The 15,914-nt window shown below is 47.0% G+C and overlaps 1 protein-coding gene across 5 annotated transcripts in view; it reads right to left on the reverse strand.

Moving 5' to 3' along the window:
• Positions 1–15,914, reverse strand: part of LOC106591480 (attractin) — a 627,298-nt gene that overhangs the window by 309,815 nt on the left and 301,569 nt on the right. For 3 of the 5 annotated variants that reach the window (XM_045723805.1, XM_045723803.1, XM_045723800.1), the window contains exons 22-23: positions 698–792; positions 229–307 (exon numbers count right to left, since the gene is read on the reverse strand). In XM_045723805.1, coding sequence (XP_045579761.1) covers positions 229–307; positions 698–792 — 174 coding nt within the window. The remainder of the gene's footprint in view (positions 1–228; positions 308–697; positions 793–15,914) is intronic. The other 2 variants (XM_045723804.1, XM_045723802.1) reach the window with 1 other exon arrangement.

The raw sequence follows: 15,914 nt of genomic DNA on the forward strand, positions 1-15,914 counted from the left end.
AAGCTGTGTTAAGGTGTGGTACCTGTGAAGCTGTGTTAAGGTGTGGTACCTGTGAAGCTGTGTTAAGGTGTGGTACCTGTGAAGCTGTGTTAAGGTGTGGTACCTGAGAAGCTGTGTTAAGGTGTGGTACCTGTGAAGCTGTGTTAAGGTGTGGTACCTGTGAAGCTGTGTTAAGGTGTGGTACCTGTGAAGCTGTGTTAAGGTGTGGTACCTGTGAAGCTGTGTTACCTGTGAAGCTGGCGGCCCAGGTGATGTTGAGGTTGAAGTTCTTGGAGGCGTTGATGAACACAACCAGATCACGATTCTGCTGCGGAGGAGAGGAAGAGGAGAGGAGAGGGAGAGGAGGAGGGAGGGGAGGGGAGGGAGGGGAGAGGAGAGGAGAGGAGAGGAGAGGAGAGGAGAGGAGAGGAGAGGGAGAGAGGAGAGGAGAGGAGAGGAGAGGAGAGGAGAGGAGAGGAGAGGAGAGGAGAGGAGAGGAGAGGAGAGGAGAGGAGAGGAGAGGAGAATGTGTTACTGTATGTGTCAATACATCTAGTCTCTGCTGTTTAGTTTCTACCTCCATAGGCGTGGCCTAACCGCTGACCTATTACCCCAGCAGTATGGCTGTCCTGCCCCCAGCAGCGTGGGTGTGGTCCTACCTTCTCGGGCGTGGCCTGACCCCTAACCTCTGACCCCAGCAGTATGGGTGTGGTCCTACCTCCTCGGGCGTGGCTACAAAGTTGATGGAGGTGTAGTATCGGTCGTCCTCCTGAGACAGACTGAAGGTGAACTGGTAGTCTATCAGCAGGTTGTCTGGTAGGGAGATAAAACACAGCTACACGTTAGAACAGCAGTCGTCCTCCTGAGACAGACTGAAGGTGAACTGGTAGTCTATCTGCAGGTTGTCTGGTAGGGAGATAAAACACAGCATGTTATAGAAGGCAGGCAGACATGAAAATGTTACAATCCATTTTGTGGGGACTGGAGACGTTTCTACTACCAGCTTTGGATACATTTCAGAGTTTCATGTGTACAACATGTAAAGACCTACATCACTATACTGACAGCATGTCCGTTTCCAAAAGGACGTATTTTGAGGTGTGTTACAGCATTAATTTAAAACTCATAAAATGTAGATTTTTTTTTTGTTACTGGCCTACACACCCCATAATATCAAAGCGGAATGATGTTTTTCAACATTTTTACAAATTAATTAAAATGAAAAGCTGAAATGTCTTCGGTCAATAGGTTTTCGACTCCTTTGTTGTGGCAAGCCTAAATAAGTTCAGGAGTAAAGATTTGCTCAACAAGTCTCATAATACGTTGCATGGACTCACTCTGTGTTCAAAAATAGTGTTTAACATGATTTTTGAAATGACAACCAATGCTATGTACCCCCACACATACAGATAACTGTATGGTCCCTCAGTCCAGCAGTGAATTTCAAACACAGATTCAACCAGAAAGACCAGGGAGGTTTTCCAATGCCTCACAAAGAAGGGCACCTATTGGTAGAAAATAAGCAGACATTGAATATCCCTTTGAGCACGGTGAAGTTATTAATTACACTCTGGATGATGTATCAATACACCCAGTCACTACAAAGATACAGGCGTCCTTCCTAACTCAGATGCTGGAGAGGAAGGAAACTGCACAGGGATTTCACCATGAGGTCAATGGTGACTTTAAAACAGTTACAGAGTTTAATAACTGTATTTGTATTAGTTATCAACCCACAGTTCCTAGGCCTTCACTGTAAATAAGAATTTGTTTTTAACTGACTTGCCTAGATAAATAAAGGTTACAAAAAATCTAAAATAAATAAATACGTTCCTGCCAAGACAGCAGCTACTCTTCCTGGGGTTTATTATGGATCCCCATTAGTTCCTGCCAAGGCAGCAGCTACTCTTCCTGGAGTTTATTATGGATCCCCATTAGTTCCTGCCAAGGCAGCAGCTACTCTTCCTGGGGTTTATTATGGATCCCCATTAGTTCCTGCCAAGGCAGCAGCTACTCTTCCTGGGGTTTATTATGGATCCCCATTAGTTCCTGCCAAGGCAACAGCTACTCTTCCTGGGGTTTATTATGGATCCCCATTAGTTCCTGTCAAGGCGGCAGCTACTCTTCCTGGGGTTTATTATGGATCCCCATTAGTTCCTGCCAAGGCAGCAGCTACTCTTCCTGGGGTTTATTACGGATCCCCATTAGTTCCTGCCAAGGCAGCAGCTACTCTTCCTGGGGTTTATTATGGATCCCCATTAGTTCCTGTCAAGGCAGCAGCTACTCTTCCTGGGGTCCAGCAAAATAAAGGCAGTTATACAATTTTAAAAACATTACAATACATTCACAACAGATTTAACAACATAATAAGTGTGTTACCTCATGCCCCTACTCTACTACCACATATCTACAACACAAAATCCATGTGTACGTGTGTGTATAGTGCGTATGTTATCATGTGTGTGTATGCGTGTGACTGTGCCTATGTTTGTGTCTCTTCACAGTCCCCGCTGCTCCATAAGGTGTAGTTTTATCTGTTTTTTAAATCAGATTTTACTGCTTGTATCAGTTACTTGATGTAGAATAGAGTTCCATGTAGTCATGGCTCTATGTAGTATTGTGTGCCTCCCATAGTCTGTTCTGGACTTGGGGACTGTGAAGAGACCTCTTGTGGCATGTCTTGTGAGGTATGCATGGGTGTCTGAGCTGTGTGCCAGTAGTTTAGACAGACCTCTGGTGGCATGTCTTGTGGGGTATGCATGGGTGTCTGAGCTGTTGTGCCAGTAGTTTAGACAGACAGCTCGGTGCATTCAGCTTGTCAATACCTCACAAATACAAGTAATGATGAAGCCAATCTCTCCACCACTTTCAGCCAGGAGGGATTGACATGCATATTATTAATATCAGCTCTCTGTGTCCATCCAAGGGCCAGCCGTGCTGCCCTGTTTTGAGCCAATTGCAATTTTCCTAAGTCCTTCTTTGTGGCACCTTACCACATGACTGAACAGCAGTCAAGGGGCGACAAAACGAGGGCCTGTAGGACCTGCCTTTTTGATACTGTTGTTAAGAAGGTATAAACTAGGGCCTGTAGGACCTGCCTTGTTGATAGTGTTGTTAAGAAGGTAGAAACTAGGGCCTGTAGGACCTGCCTTGTTGATAGTGTTGTTAAGAAGGTAGAAACTAGGGCCTGTAGGACCTGCCTTGTTGATAGTGCTGTTAAGAAGGTAGAAACTAGGGCCTGTAGGATCTGCCTTGTTGATACTGTTGTTAAGAAGGTAGAAACTAGGGCCTGTAGGACCTGCCTTGTTGATAGTGTTGTTAAGAAGGTAGAAACTAGGGCCTGTAGGACCTGCCTTGTTGATAGTGCTGTTAAGAAGGTAGAAACTAGGGCCTGCCTTGTTGATAGTGCTGTTAAGAAGGTAGAAACTAGGGCCTGTAGGACCTGCCTTGTTGATAGTGCTGTTAAGGTTGAAACTAGGGCCTGTAGGACCTGCCTTGTTGATAGTGTTGTTAAGAAGGCAGAGTATCGCTTTATTATAGACAGACTTCTCCCCATCTTAGCTACTATTCATTACAATATTTAGTTGAGGTTTAGGGTTTAGTGAATGATTTGTCCCAAATACAATGCCTTTAGTTTTATAAATATTTAGGACTAACTTATTCCTTGCCACCCACTCTGAAACTAACTGCAGCTTTTGTTGAGTGTTGGAGTCATTTCAGTTGCTGTAGTAGCTGACGTGTACAGTGTTGAGTCATCTGCATACAAAGACACACCAGCTTTACTCAAGGCCAGTCGTTAGTAAAGATTTTAAAAAGTAAGGGGCCAAGACAGCTGCCCTGGGGAATTCCTGATTCCACCTGGATTATGTTGGAGAGGCTTCCATTAAAGAACACCCTTTGTGTTCTGTTAGACAGGTAACTCTTTATCCACATTATAGCAGGGGGTGTAAAGCCATAACACATATGTTTTTACAGCAGCAGACTATGATCAATAATGTAAAAAGCCGCACTGAAGTAGAACACAACAGTCCCCACAATCTTTTTATCATCAATTTCTCTCAGCCAATCATCAGTCATTTGTGTGAGTGCTGTGTTTGTTGAATGTCCTTCCCTATAAGCGTGCTGAAAGTCTGTTGTCAATTTGTTTACTGTAAAATAGCATTGTATCGTGTCAAACACAATTTATTCCAAAAGTTTACTAAGGGTTGGTAACAGGCTGATTGGTCGACTATTTGAGCCAGCCGTCTTACTATTCTTAGATAGTGGAATGACTTTCGTTTCCCTCCAGTCCTGAGGGCACACACTTTCTAGTAGGCTTAAATTGAAGATATGGCAAATAGGAGTGACAATATCATCCACTATAAGCCTAAGTCATTTTCCATCCAGATTTTCAGACCCCGGTGGGTCTTAATGGGTGCCTACTTATTAGCAACTGGAATAAGCAATTTCATAAATGTGTCAAGTAGAGCATCTGGCTGCTCCTCATTAGACACCACAGACCAACAAATATTCTTTACATCAACATAAGAATCACTACTAAACTTCATGTAAGACCTTTTATACACTATATTAGGTCCAGCCATTGGAACTTTGGTTTTCCTAGATATGGCAACTATATTGTGATCACTACATCCTATGGATTTGGATACCGCTTTAAAGCAAATATCTGCAGCGTTAGTAAAGATGTGATCAATACATGTTGATGATTTATTTCCTGTGCTGTTTGTAACTACCCTGGTAGGTTGACTGACAACCTGAACCAGGCTGCAGGCAGTTTTTCTTGAGTGGGCAGCTTAACGAGAGCCAGTCAATATTTAAATCACCCAGAAAATATACCTCTGTTGATATCACATACATTATCAAGCATTTCACACATTATCCAGATACTGACTGTTAACACTTGGTGGTCTATAGCAGCTTCCCACCAGAATGGCTTTAGGTGAGGCAGATGAACCTGTAGCCATATTACTTCAACACTGCCCAAATGTGCATTTCTGTCTTTTCTGTAGATGTTATAACCTTGTATTGCTACCACTGTATCAAAGGTATTATCTAAGTGAGTTTCAGAGATATGAATATGAATGTCATTGTTTACTAGCAAGTTAATGACTTCATAGATCTTGTTTCTTAGGCTACATATGTTAACGTAAAATAATAAAGGTGAAATAAATAAATAAAATAAAAATAAATAAATAAAAAACGTGGGCCATTTTTAGCACTTTTCTGGGATGCTTGATTGTTGTCATTGCTTTACCGGAAAGCTTAGCAGAAGTAGACATGATCATGTTATTTCTGTTAGTGCAGGGTGAGCTGCACACAGTGGACTTCCTACAAGGGCACACCGCCTCAGTTCTAACAGTATAACTCTGACAGTATAACAGTATAACAGGTTCATAGGCACATGATTACGGCAGAGGCATTTTGTTACGTTACAGCCTTATTCTAAAATTGTCTTGGCTGTGTGCTTAGGGTCGTTGTCCTATTAGAAGGTGAACCTTTGCCCCAGTCTGAGGTCCTGAGCGCTCTGGAGCAGTTTTTCATCAAGGACCTCTCTGTATTTTGCTTTGTTCGTCTTTGCCTCTATCCTGACTAGTCTCTCAGTCCGTGCTGCTGAAAAAACATCTCCACAGCATGATGCTGCCACCACCATGCTTCACCATAGGGATGGTGCAGGTTTCCTCCAGACGTGACGATTGGCATTCAGACCAAAGAGTTCAATCTTGGTTTCATCAGACCAGAGAAACTTGTTTCTCATCATCTGAAAGTCTTTAGGTGCTTTTTGGAAAACTCCAAACAAGCTGTCATGTGCCTTTTACTTCTACCATAAAGGCCTGATTGATGGAGGGCTGCAGAGATGGTTGTGATTCTGGAAGGTTCTCCCATCTCCACAGAGGAACTCTGGAGCTCTGTCAGAGTGACCATTGGGTTCTTGGTCACCTCCCTGACCAAGGCCCTTCCCACCCCGATTGCTCAGTTGGCCGGGCGACCAGCTCTAGGAAGAGTCTTGGTGGTTCCAAACTTTTTCCTTTTAAGAATGATGGAGGCCACTGTGTTCTTGGGGACCTTTAATGCTGCAGACATTTTTTGGTACCCTTCCTCAGCTCTTTGCCTCGACACAATCCTGTCTCTGAGCTCTACAGACAATTCCTTTGACCTCATGACTTGGTTTTTGCTCTAACACGCACTGTCAACTGTGGGACCTTATATAGACATGTGATGTGTACTTTTCCAAATCAGGTCTAATCAATTGAATTTTCCACAGGTGGACTCCAATCAAGTTGTAGAAACATCTCAAGGATGATCAATGGAAACAGGATGCACTTGAGTTCCATTTCGAGTCACATATCAAAGGGTCTGAATACTTATGTAAATGAGGTATTTCTGTTTTTTTTAAATGGTGAAAGGATATAGGAATGCAAATGATTTGGGTGGATCCCATCCTCCTTATAAAACAAGCTTTGTTTCCAGAAGGTATCAACATTGTCAATAAATGTTACACCCACAGAGCTGCAATAGTCTTGTAGCCAGTTATGGAGGGATAAAAGTCTGATGAAACGTTCAATACCACGATTTAGGGAGGGCAGAGGGACGGATATTATGGGGCGTTTGTTGGTGTCAAGTAGAGACCCAATCAGTTCTTTAAAATCCCATCTTCAGTTGTTCTGAGCTGCCCTTCATAATGTCCTTGAATCCCACATGAACTGTGATAGACTCAATTTCCTGACGCTGGTATAAAATGTTTGGGAGCATCTTATTGATGTCCTGTACTCGTGTTCCTGGATAGCACAACGTTTTTGCTCCAGGGACTGAGACATTTCTCACCTTTGAACTGCCTAACACAACAGCTGGAGAAGGGAATGGAGAAATATGCCCATTTCACACAATTCGTTGAACCTTTTCACAGGTCTACGAGAAGCAGGATATCGTACGCCCGCTGCTCCCGGCAACAAGTCCTTCCACGGCAAGCGGTGCCCCGTCAGATCCAGAGAACGGAGACAAACCCGACGACGAAACCGCTGCTGGAGTCAGCATCGTCGTTGCAGACACAGCCAATCCCATCAATGAAGGTGCAGGTAGATCAGGCACCAGTGCAGTGAAAAGCTATTCCTTATGTCAATCTGCTCCGAACCTCTCACAGTCACTCCCGTCCTCTTAAACATCATGCTGCTGCCTTCGGTTTCCAAGACTTGTGACATGGGACCAGCGCTGATTGGAACTTTCTTCTTGCTGTTCTCAGTCTACTTCACTACAGGATGGAGGATGAGAACAGATGGAGACTACTTCCTTGACAGGCAAGTTCAGATAGGGACAGTTGGGGAACTAGTTCCAGGAAGCCATTCAGATAGGGACAGATGGGGAACTAGTTCCGGGAAGCCATTCAGATAGGGACAGATGGGGAACTAGTTCCAGGTAACACAGGCCATTCAGATAGGGACAGATGGGGAACTAGTTCCAGGTAACACAGGCCAATCAGATAGGGACAGATGGGGAACTAGTTCCAGGTAACACAGGCCATTCAGATAGGGACAGATGGGGAACTAGTTCCAGGTAACACAGGCCATTCAGATAGGGACAGATGGGGAACTAGTTCCAGGTAACACAGGCCATTCAGATAGGGACAGATGGGGAACTAGTTCCAGGAAGCCATTCAGATAGGGACAGATGGGGAACTAGTTCCAGGTAACACAGGCCATTCAGATAGGGACATATGACAATGCTGGGAAACATCCATCAGCCCCAAGCAGCCTCTTGCCACAGGAGTTGGGGCCGGGCGCCTGCAGGCTGGCCTCGGTCATCAGTTGAGCGTTGTTTCCTCTGACATCATTTGTGTGGCTGGCTTCCGGGTTAAGTGGGCGGGTGTTAAGAAGCGCGGTTTGGCGGGTCATGTTTCGGAGGACACATGACTCGACCTTCGCTTCCCCAGCCCGTTGGGGAGTTGCACAATCCATGTGTGAAAAGCTCTTAGAGACTCACCCAGAAAGACTCACAGCTGTAATTGCTGCCAAAGGTTCTTCTGTAAGGAGTTCACTTGGGGTATGAACACTTATGTAAATGAGATAGTTCTGGATTTAATTTTCAATTGGCAAAAATCTATGTAATCCATTTTGAATTGAGGCTGTAACACAACAAAATGTGGAATAAGGCAAGGGGTATGAAAACTTTCTGAAGACACTGCATCTCTTCACTTTTATCCGTCTCTCTCGTCTACCCATCTCTCTATCTCTCTCGTCTACCCGTCTCTCTATCTCTCTCGTCTACCCGTCTCTCTATCTCTCTCGTCTACCCGTCTCTCTATCTCTCTCGTCTACCCGTCTCTCTATCTCTCTCGTCTACCCGTCTCTCTCGTCTACCCGTCTCTCTATCTCTCTCGTCTACCCGTCTCTCTCGTCTACCTGTCTCTCTCGTCTACCCATCTCTCTCGTCTACCCGTCTCTCTCGTCTACCCATCTCTCTCGTCTACCCATCTCTCTCGTCTACCCATCTCTCTCGTCTACCCTTCTCTCTCGTCTACCCATCTCTCTCGTCTACCCATCTCTCTCGTCTACCCATCTCACTTGTCTACCTATCTCACTCGTCTACCTCTCTCTATCTCTCTCGTCTACCCGTCTCTCTATCTCTCTCGTCTACCCATCTCTCTCGTCTAACCATCTCTCTCGTCTACCCATCTCACTCGTCTACCCGTCTCTCTCGTCTACCCATCTCTCTCTACTATCCATCTCTCTCTTCTATTCTATTCTCGTCTACCCATCTCTCTCGTCTACCCATCTCTCTCGTCTACACATCTCTCTCGTCTACCCATCTCTCTCTACTATCCATCTCTCTCTTCTATTCTATTCTCGTCTACCGATCTCTCTCGTCTACCCATCTCTCTCGTCTACCCGTCTCTCTCGTCTACCCATCTCTCTCTACTATCCATCTCTCTCTTCTATTCTATTCTCGTCTACCCATCTCTCTCGTCTACACATCTCTCTCTACTATCCATCTCTCTCTTCTATTCTATTCTCGTCTCACTAAAGCCTTATTCACAGTGCAGGGCTTAATGCTCAGATCAATACTGACTGTCCAAACAGCCCGTTGACATGTGACCGAATCAGATGTGTCCAGACAGCAGACAGCAGTCATTCGCTGACATGGTTACGCTCGTTGTCATAGTAATGAAGGGTGTGTGAGCAGTGTTGTAGGTTGTGATTGGTTGGTGGTGCTCGTGATTCCTTTCACTCAGAGGTTATGTAGCAAGCTAAGGTGACGAAAATGCCTGCAATGGACTTTTCCCCCCAGTTGCTTTGAATGTTCAAAATCATAGTGTAAAGAACACTTTTAAAGCCAGGCGGGATAATATAACTTTCAAAACGAGTCCTTTATGGCTAGCCATAGCAGTCAACTAGCTAGCTGTTTACCTTCATAGCACATTCACTAATTTGTCTGTTAATAAATAACAAGCTAGTTAGCTACCAAATGTTCTGGTCAAAACTGTCAACAGAATAACTAGCAACCAACAATATATGCCAAATAACCACTTGAGGGAAAAATAAATCAGATTTGACCGTTCAGACACAAGTCACATGGTCAGGAATCAGATTTGTATCTGATTTTAAACTACATACGGAAGTGGTTTGAATATGTGGCTTGAAATATCAGACTGAAAAAAAAAAAGAAAAGATGAATCAGATATGCCAAAACTTGGATTTGAGTCACTTCAAACTACCAATGTGAACAAGGCTTAACAACTTGGTCACGTTGATCCTAACATGGCTCTACAGTAACTGCAGTATCATTAAGCTGAACAAAGACGGCATTCATGATGACAGGAATAAAAAAACGTATCTTCTCCTGAGAACCAAATGGCACCCTATCCCCTATATAGTCCACTACTTTTAACCAGAGGGCTCATAGGGCTCTGATCAAAATTAGTGCACTATATAGGGGATAGGGTGTCATTTAGGACTCAGCCTCAGCATGAAGTTCTAATCTGAAGGACTCAGCCTCAGCGCGATGTTCTACTCTGAAGGACTCAGCCTCAGCGTGATGTTCTACTCTGAAGAACTCAGCCTCAGCGTGATGTTCTACTCTGAAGGACTCAGCCTCAGAGGGATGTTCTACTCTGAAGGACTCAGCCTCAGCGTGATGTTCTACTCTGAAGGACTCAGCCTCAGCGGGATGTTCTACTCTGAAGGACTCAGTGTGATGTTCTACTCTGAAGGACTCAGCCTCAGCGTGGTGTTCTACTCTGAAGGACTCAGCCTCAGCGTGGGATGTTCTACTCTGAAGGACTCAGCCTCAGCGGGATGTTCTACTCTGAAGGACTCAGCCTCAGCGTGATGTTCTACTCTGAAGAACTCAGCCTCAGCGTGATGTTCTACTCTGAAGGACTCAGCCTCAGAGGGATGTTCTACTCTGAAGGACTCAGCCTCAGCGTGATGTTCTACTCTGAAGGACTCAGCCTCAGCGGGATGTTCTACTCTGAAGGACTCAGCCTCAGCGTGATGTTCTACTCTGAAGGACTCAGTGTGATGTTCTACTCTGAAGGACTCAGCCTCAGCGTGGTGTTCTACTCTGAAGGACTCAGCCTCAGCGTGGGATGTTCTACTCTGAAGGACTCAGCCTCAGCGGGATGTTCTACTCTGAAGGACTCAGCCTCAGCGTGATGTTCTACTCTGAAGGACTCAGCCTCAGCGTGATGTTCTACTCCGAAGGACTCAGCCTCAGCATGATGTTCTACTCTGAAGGACTCAGCCTCAGCGTGATGTTCTACTCTGAAGGACTCAGCCTCAGCGTGATGTTCTACTCTGAAGGACTCAGGCTCAGCGTGGTGCTCTACTCTGAAGGACTCAGCCTCAGCGTGGTGTTCTACTCTGAAGGACTCAGCGTGATGTTCTACTCTGAAGGACTCAGCCTCAGCGGGATGTTCTACTCTGTAGAACTCAGCCTCAGCGTGGTGTTCTACTCTGAAGAACTCAGCCTCAGCGTGATGTTCTACTCTGAAGGACTCAGCCTCAGAGGGATGTTCTACTCTGAAGGACTCAGCCCCAGCATGATGTTCTACTCTGAAGGACTCAGCCTCAGCGGGATGTTCTACTCTGAAGGACTCAGCCTCAGCGGGATGTTCTACTCTGAAGGACTCAGCCTCAGCGTGATGTTCTACTCTGAAGGACTCAGCCTCAGCGTGATGTTCTACTCCGAAGGACTCAGCCTCAGCGTGATGTTCTACTCTGTAGGACTCAGCCTCAGCGTGATGTTCTACTCTGAAGGACTCAGTGTGATGTTCTACACTGAAGGACTCAGCCTCAGTGTGATGTTCTACTCTGAAGGACTCAGCCTCAGCGTGGTGCTCTACTCTGAAGGACTCAGCCTCAGCGTGGTGTTCTACTCTGAAGGACTCAGCGTGATGTTCTACTCTGAAGGACTCAGCCTCAGCGGGATGTTCTACTCTGTAGGACTCATTCTCAGCGTGGTGTTCTACTCTGAAGAACTCAGCCTCAGCGTGATGTTCTACTCTGAAGGACTCAGCCTCAGAGGGATGTTCTACTCTGAAGGACTCAGCCCCAGCATGATGTTCTACTCTGAAGGACTCAGCCTCAGCGGGATGTTCTACTCTGAAGGACTCAGCCTCAGCGGGATGTTCTACTCTGAAGGACTCAGCCTCAGCGTGATGTTCTACTCTGAAGGACTCAGCCTCAGCGTGATGTTCTACTCCGAAGGACTCAGCCTCAGCGTGATGTTCTACTCTGAAGGACTCAGCCTCAGCGTGATGTTCTACTCCGAAGGACTCAGCCTCAGCGTGATGTTCTACTCTGAAGGACTCAGTGTGATGTTCTACACTGAAGGACTCAGCCTCAGTGTGATGTTCTACTCTGAAGGACTCAGCCTCAGCGTGGTGCTCTACTCTGAAGGACTCAGCCTCAGCGTGGTGTTCTACTCTGAAGGACTCAGCGTGATGTTCTACTCTGAAGGACTCAGCCTCAGCGGGATGTTCTACTCTGTAGGACTCATTCTCAGCGTGGTGTTCTACTCTGAAGAACTCAGCCTCAGCGTGATGTTCTACTCTGAAGGACTCAGCCTCAGAGGGATGTTCTACTCTGAAGGACTCAGCCTCAGCGTGATGTTCTACTCTGAAGGACTCAGCCTCAGCGGGATGTTCTACTCTGAAGGACTCAGCCTCAGCGTGATGTTCTACTCTGAAGGACTCAGTGTGATGTTCTACTCTGAAGGACTCAGCCTCAGCGTGGTGTTCTACTCTGAAGGACTCAGCCTCAGCGTGGGATGTTCTACTCTGAAGGACTCAGCCTCAGCGTGATGTTCTACTCTGAAGGACTCAGCCTCAGCGTGATGTTCTACTCTGAAGGACTCAGCCTTAGCGGGATGTTCTACTCTGAAGGACTCAGCCTCAGCGTGATGTTCTACTCTGAAGGACTCAGTGTGATGTTCTACTCTGAAGGACTCAGCCTCAGTGTGATGTTCTACTCTGAATGACTCAGCCTCAGCGTGGTGCTCTACTCTGAAGGACTCAGCCTCAGCGTGGTGTTCTACTCTGAAGGACTCAGCGTGATGTTCTACTCTGAAGGACTCAGCCTCAGCGGGATGTTCTACTCTGTAGGACTCAGCCTCAGCGTGGTGTTCTACTCTGAAGAACTCAGCCTCAGGGTGATGTTCTACTCTGAAGGACTCAGCCTCAGCGTGATGTTCTACTCTGAAGGACTCAGCCTCGGCGTGATGTTCTACTCTGAAGGACTCAGCCTCAGAGTGGTATTCTACTCTGAAGGACTCAGTCTCAGTGGGATGTTCTACGCTGAATGACTCAGCCTCAGCGTGATGTTCTACTCTGAAGGACTAAGCCTCAGCAGGATGTTCTACTCTGAAGGACTCAGCCTCAGCGTGATGTTCTACTCTGAAGGACTCAGCCTCAGCGTGATGTTCTACTCTGAAGGACTCAGCCTCAGTGAGATGTTCTACTCTGAAGGACTCAGCCTCAGTGTGATGTTTTGCTCTGTAGGACCCACCCTCAGAGTGGTGTTCTACTCTGAAGGACTCAGTCTCAGCGGGATGTTCTACGCTGAAGGACTCAGCATCAGCGTGATGTTCTACTCCGAAGGACTAAGCCTCAGCAGGATGTTCTACTCTGAAGGACTCAGCCTCAGCGTGATGTTTCTACTCTGAAGGACTCAGTGTGATGTTCTACTCTGAAGGACTCAGCCTCAGCGTGATGTTCTACTCTGAAGGACTCAGCCTCAGCGTGATGTTCTACTCTGAAGGACTCAGCCTTAGCGGGATGTTCTACTCTGAAGGACTCAGCCTCAGTGTGATGTTCTACTCTGAAGGACTCAGCCTCAGCGTGATGTTCTACTCTGAAGCACTCAGCCTCAGTGTGATGTTTTGCTCTGTAGGACTCAGCCTCACAGTGGTGATCTACTCTGAAGGACTCAGTCTCAGCGGGATGTTCTACGCTGAAGGACTCAGCCTCAGCGTGATGTTCTACTCTGAAGGACTAAGCCTCAGCAGGATGTTCTACTCTGAAGGACTCAGCCTCAGCGTGATGTTCTACTCTGAAGGACTCAGCCTCAGTGAGATGTTCTACTCTGAAGGACTCAGCCTCAGTGTGATGTTTTGCTCTGTAGGACCCACCCTCAGAGTGGTGTTCTACTCTGAAGGACTCAGTCTCAGCGTGATGTTCTACTCTGAAGGACTCAGCCTCAGCGTGGTGTTCTACTCTGAAGGACTCAGCCTCAGCGTGATGTTCTACTCTGAAGGACTCAGCCTCAGTGTGATGTTCTACTCTGAAGGACTCAGCCTCAGTGTGGTGTTCTACTCTGAAGGACTCAGCCTCAGCGTGATGTTCTACTCTGAAGGACTCAGCCTCAGCGTGATGTTCTACTCTGAAGGACTCAGCCTCAGCGTGATGTTCTACTCTGAAGGACTCAGCCTCAGCGTGATGTTCTACTCTGAAGGACTCAGCCTCAGCGTGGTGTTCTACTCTGAAGGACTCAGCCTCAGCGTGATGTTCTACTCTGAAGGACTCAGCCTCAGCGTGATGTTCTACTCTGAAGGACTCAGCCTCAGCGGGATGTTCTACTCTGAAGGACTCAGCCTCAGCGTGATGTTCTACTCTGAAGGACTCAGCCTCAGCGTGATGTTCTACTCCGAAGGACTCAGCCTCAGCGTGATGTTCTACTCTGTAGGACTCAGCCTCAGCGTGATGTTCTACTCTGAAGGACTCAGTGTGATGTTCTACTCTGAAGGACTCAGCCTCAGTGTGATGTTCTACTCTGAAGGACTCAGCCTCAGCGTGGTGCTCTACTCTGAAGGACTCAGCCTCAGCGTGGTGTTCTACTCTGAAGGACTCAGCGTGATGTTCTACTCTCAGCCTCAGCGGGATGTTCTACTCTGTAGGACTCATTCTCAGTGTGGTGTTCTACTCTGAAGAACTCAGCCTTATCGTGATGTTCTACTCTGAAGGACTCAGCCTCAGAGGGATGTTCTACTCTGAAGGACTCAGCCTCAGCGTGATGTTCTACTCTGAAGGACTCAGCCTCAGTGGGATGTTCTACTCTGAAGGACTCAGCCTCAGCGTGATGTTCTACTCTGAAGGACTCAGTGTGATGTTCTACTCTGAAGGACTCAGCCTCAGCGTGGTGTTCTACTCTGAAGGACTCAGCCTCAGCGTGATGTTCTACTCTGAAGGACTCAGTGTGATGTTCTACTCTGAAGGACTCAGCCTCAGCGTGGTGTTCTACTCTGAAGGACTCAGCCTCAGCGTGGGATGTTCTACTCTGAAGGACTCAGCCTCAGCGTGGGATGTTCTACTCTGAAGGACTCAGCCTCAGCGTGATGTTCTACTCTGAAGGACTCAGCCTCAGCGGGATGTTCTACTCTGTAGGACTCAGCCTCAGCGTGGTGTTCTACTCTGAAGAACTCAGCCTCAGCGTGATGTTCTACTCTGAAGGACTCAGCCTCAGCGTGATGTTCTACTCTGAAGGACTCAGCCTCGGCGTGATGTTCTACTCTGAAGGACTCAGTGTGATGTTCTACTCTGAAGGACTCAGCCTCAGCGTGATATTCTACTCTGAAGGACTCAGCCTCAGTGGGATGTTCTACGCTGAAGGACTCAGCCTCAGCGTGATGTTCTACTCTGAAGGACTCAGCCTCAGCGGGATGTTCTACTCTGAAGGACTCAGCCTCAGCGTGATGTTCTACTCTGAAGGACTCAGCCTCAGCGTGATGTTCTACTCTGAAGGACTCAGCCTCAGTGAGATGTTCTACTCTGAAGGACTCAGCCTCAGTGCGATGTTCTGCTCTGTAGGACTCACCCTCAGAGTGGTGTTCTACTCTGAAGGACTCAGCCTCAGCGGGATGTTCTACGCTGAAGGACTCAGCATCAGAGTGATGTTCTACTCTGAAGGACTAAGCCTCAGCAGGATGTTCTACTCTGAAGGACTCAGCCTCAGCATGATGTTCTACTCTGAAGGACTCAGTGTGATGTTCTACTCTGAAGGACTCAGCCTCAGCGGGATGTTCTACTCTATAGGACTCATTCTCAGTGTGGTGTTCTACTCTGAAGAACTCAGCCTTATCGTGATGTTCTACTCTGAAGGACTCAGCCTCAGAGGGATGTTCTACTCTGAAGGACTCAGCCTCAGCGTGATGTTCTACTCTGAAGGACTCAGCCTCAGTGGGATGTTCTACTCTGAAGGACTCAGCCTCAGCGTGATGTTCTACTCTGAAGGACTCAGTGTGAATGTTCTACTCTGAAGGACTCAGCCTCAGCGTGGTGTTCTCTCTGAAGGACTCAGCCTCAGCGTGGGATGTTCTACTCTGAAGGACTCAGCCTCAGCGTGATGTTCTACTCTGAAGGACTCAGCCTCAGCGTGATGTTCTACTCCGAAGGACTCAGCCTCAGCGGGATGTTCTACTCTGAAGGACTCAGCCTCAGCGTGATGTTC

Source organism: Salmo salar, chromosome ssa09, assembly GCF_905237065.1.
Source record: "Salmo salar chromosome ssa09, Ssal_v3.1, whole genome shotgun sequence".
Lineage (NCBI taxonomy): Eukaryota > Metazoa > Chordata > Actinopteri > Salmoniformes > Salmonidae > Salmo > Salmo salar.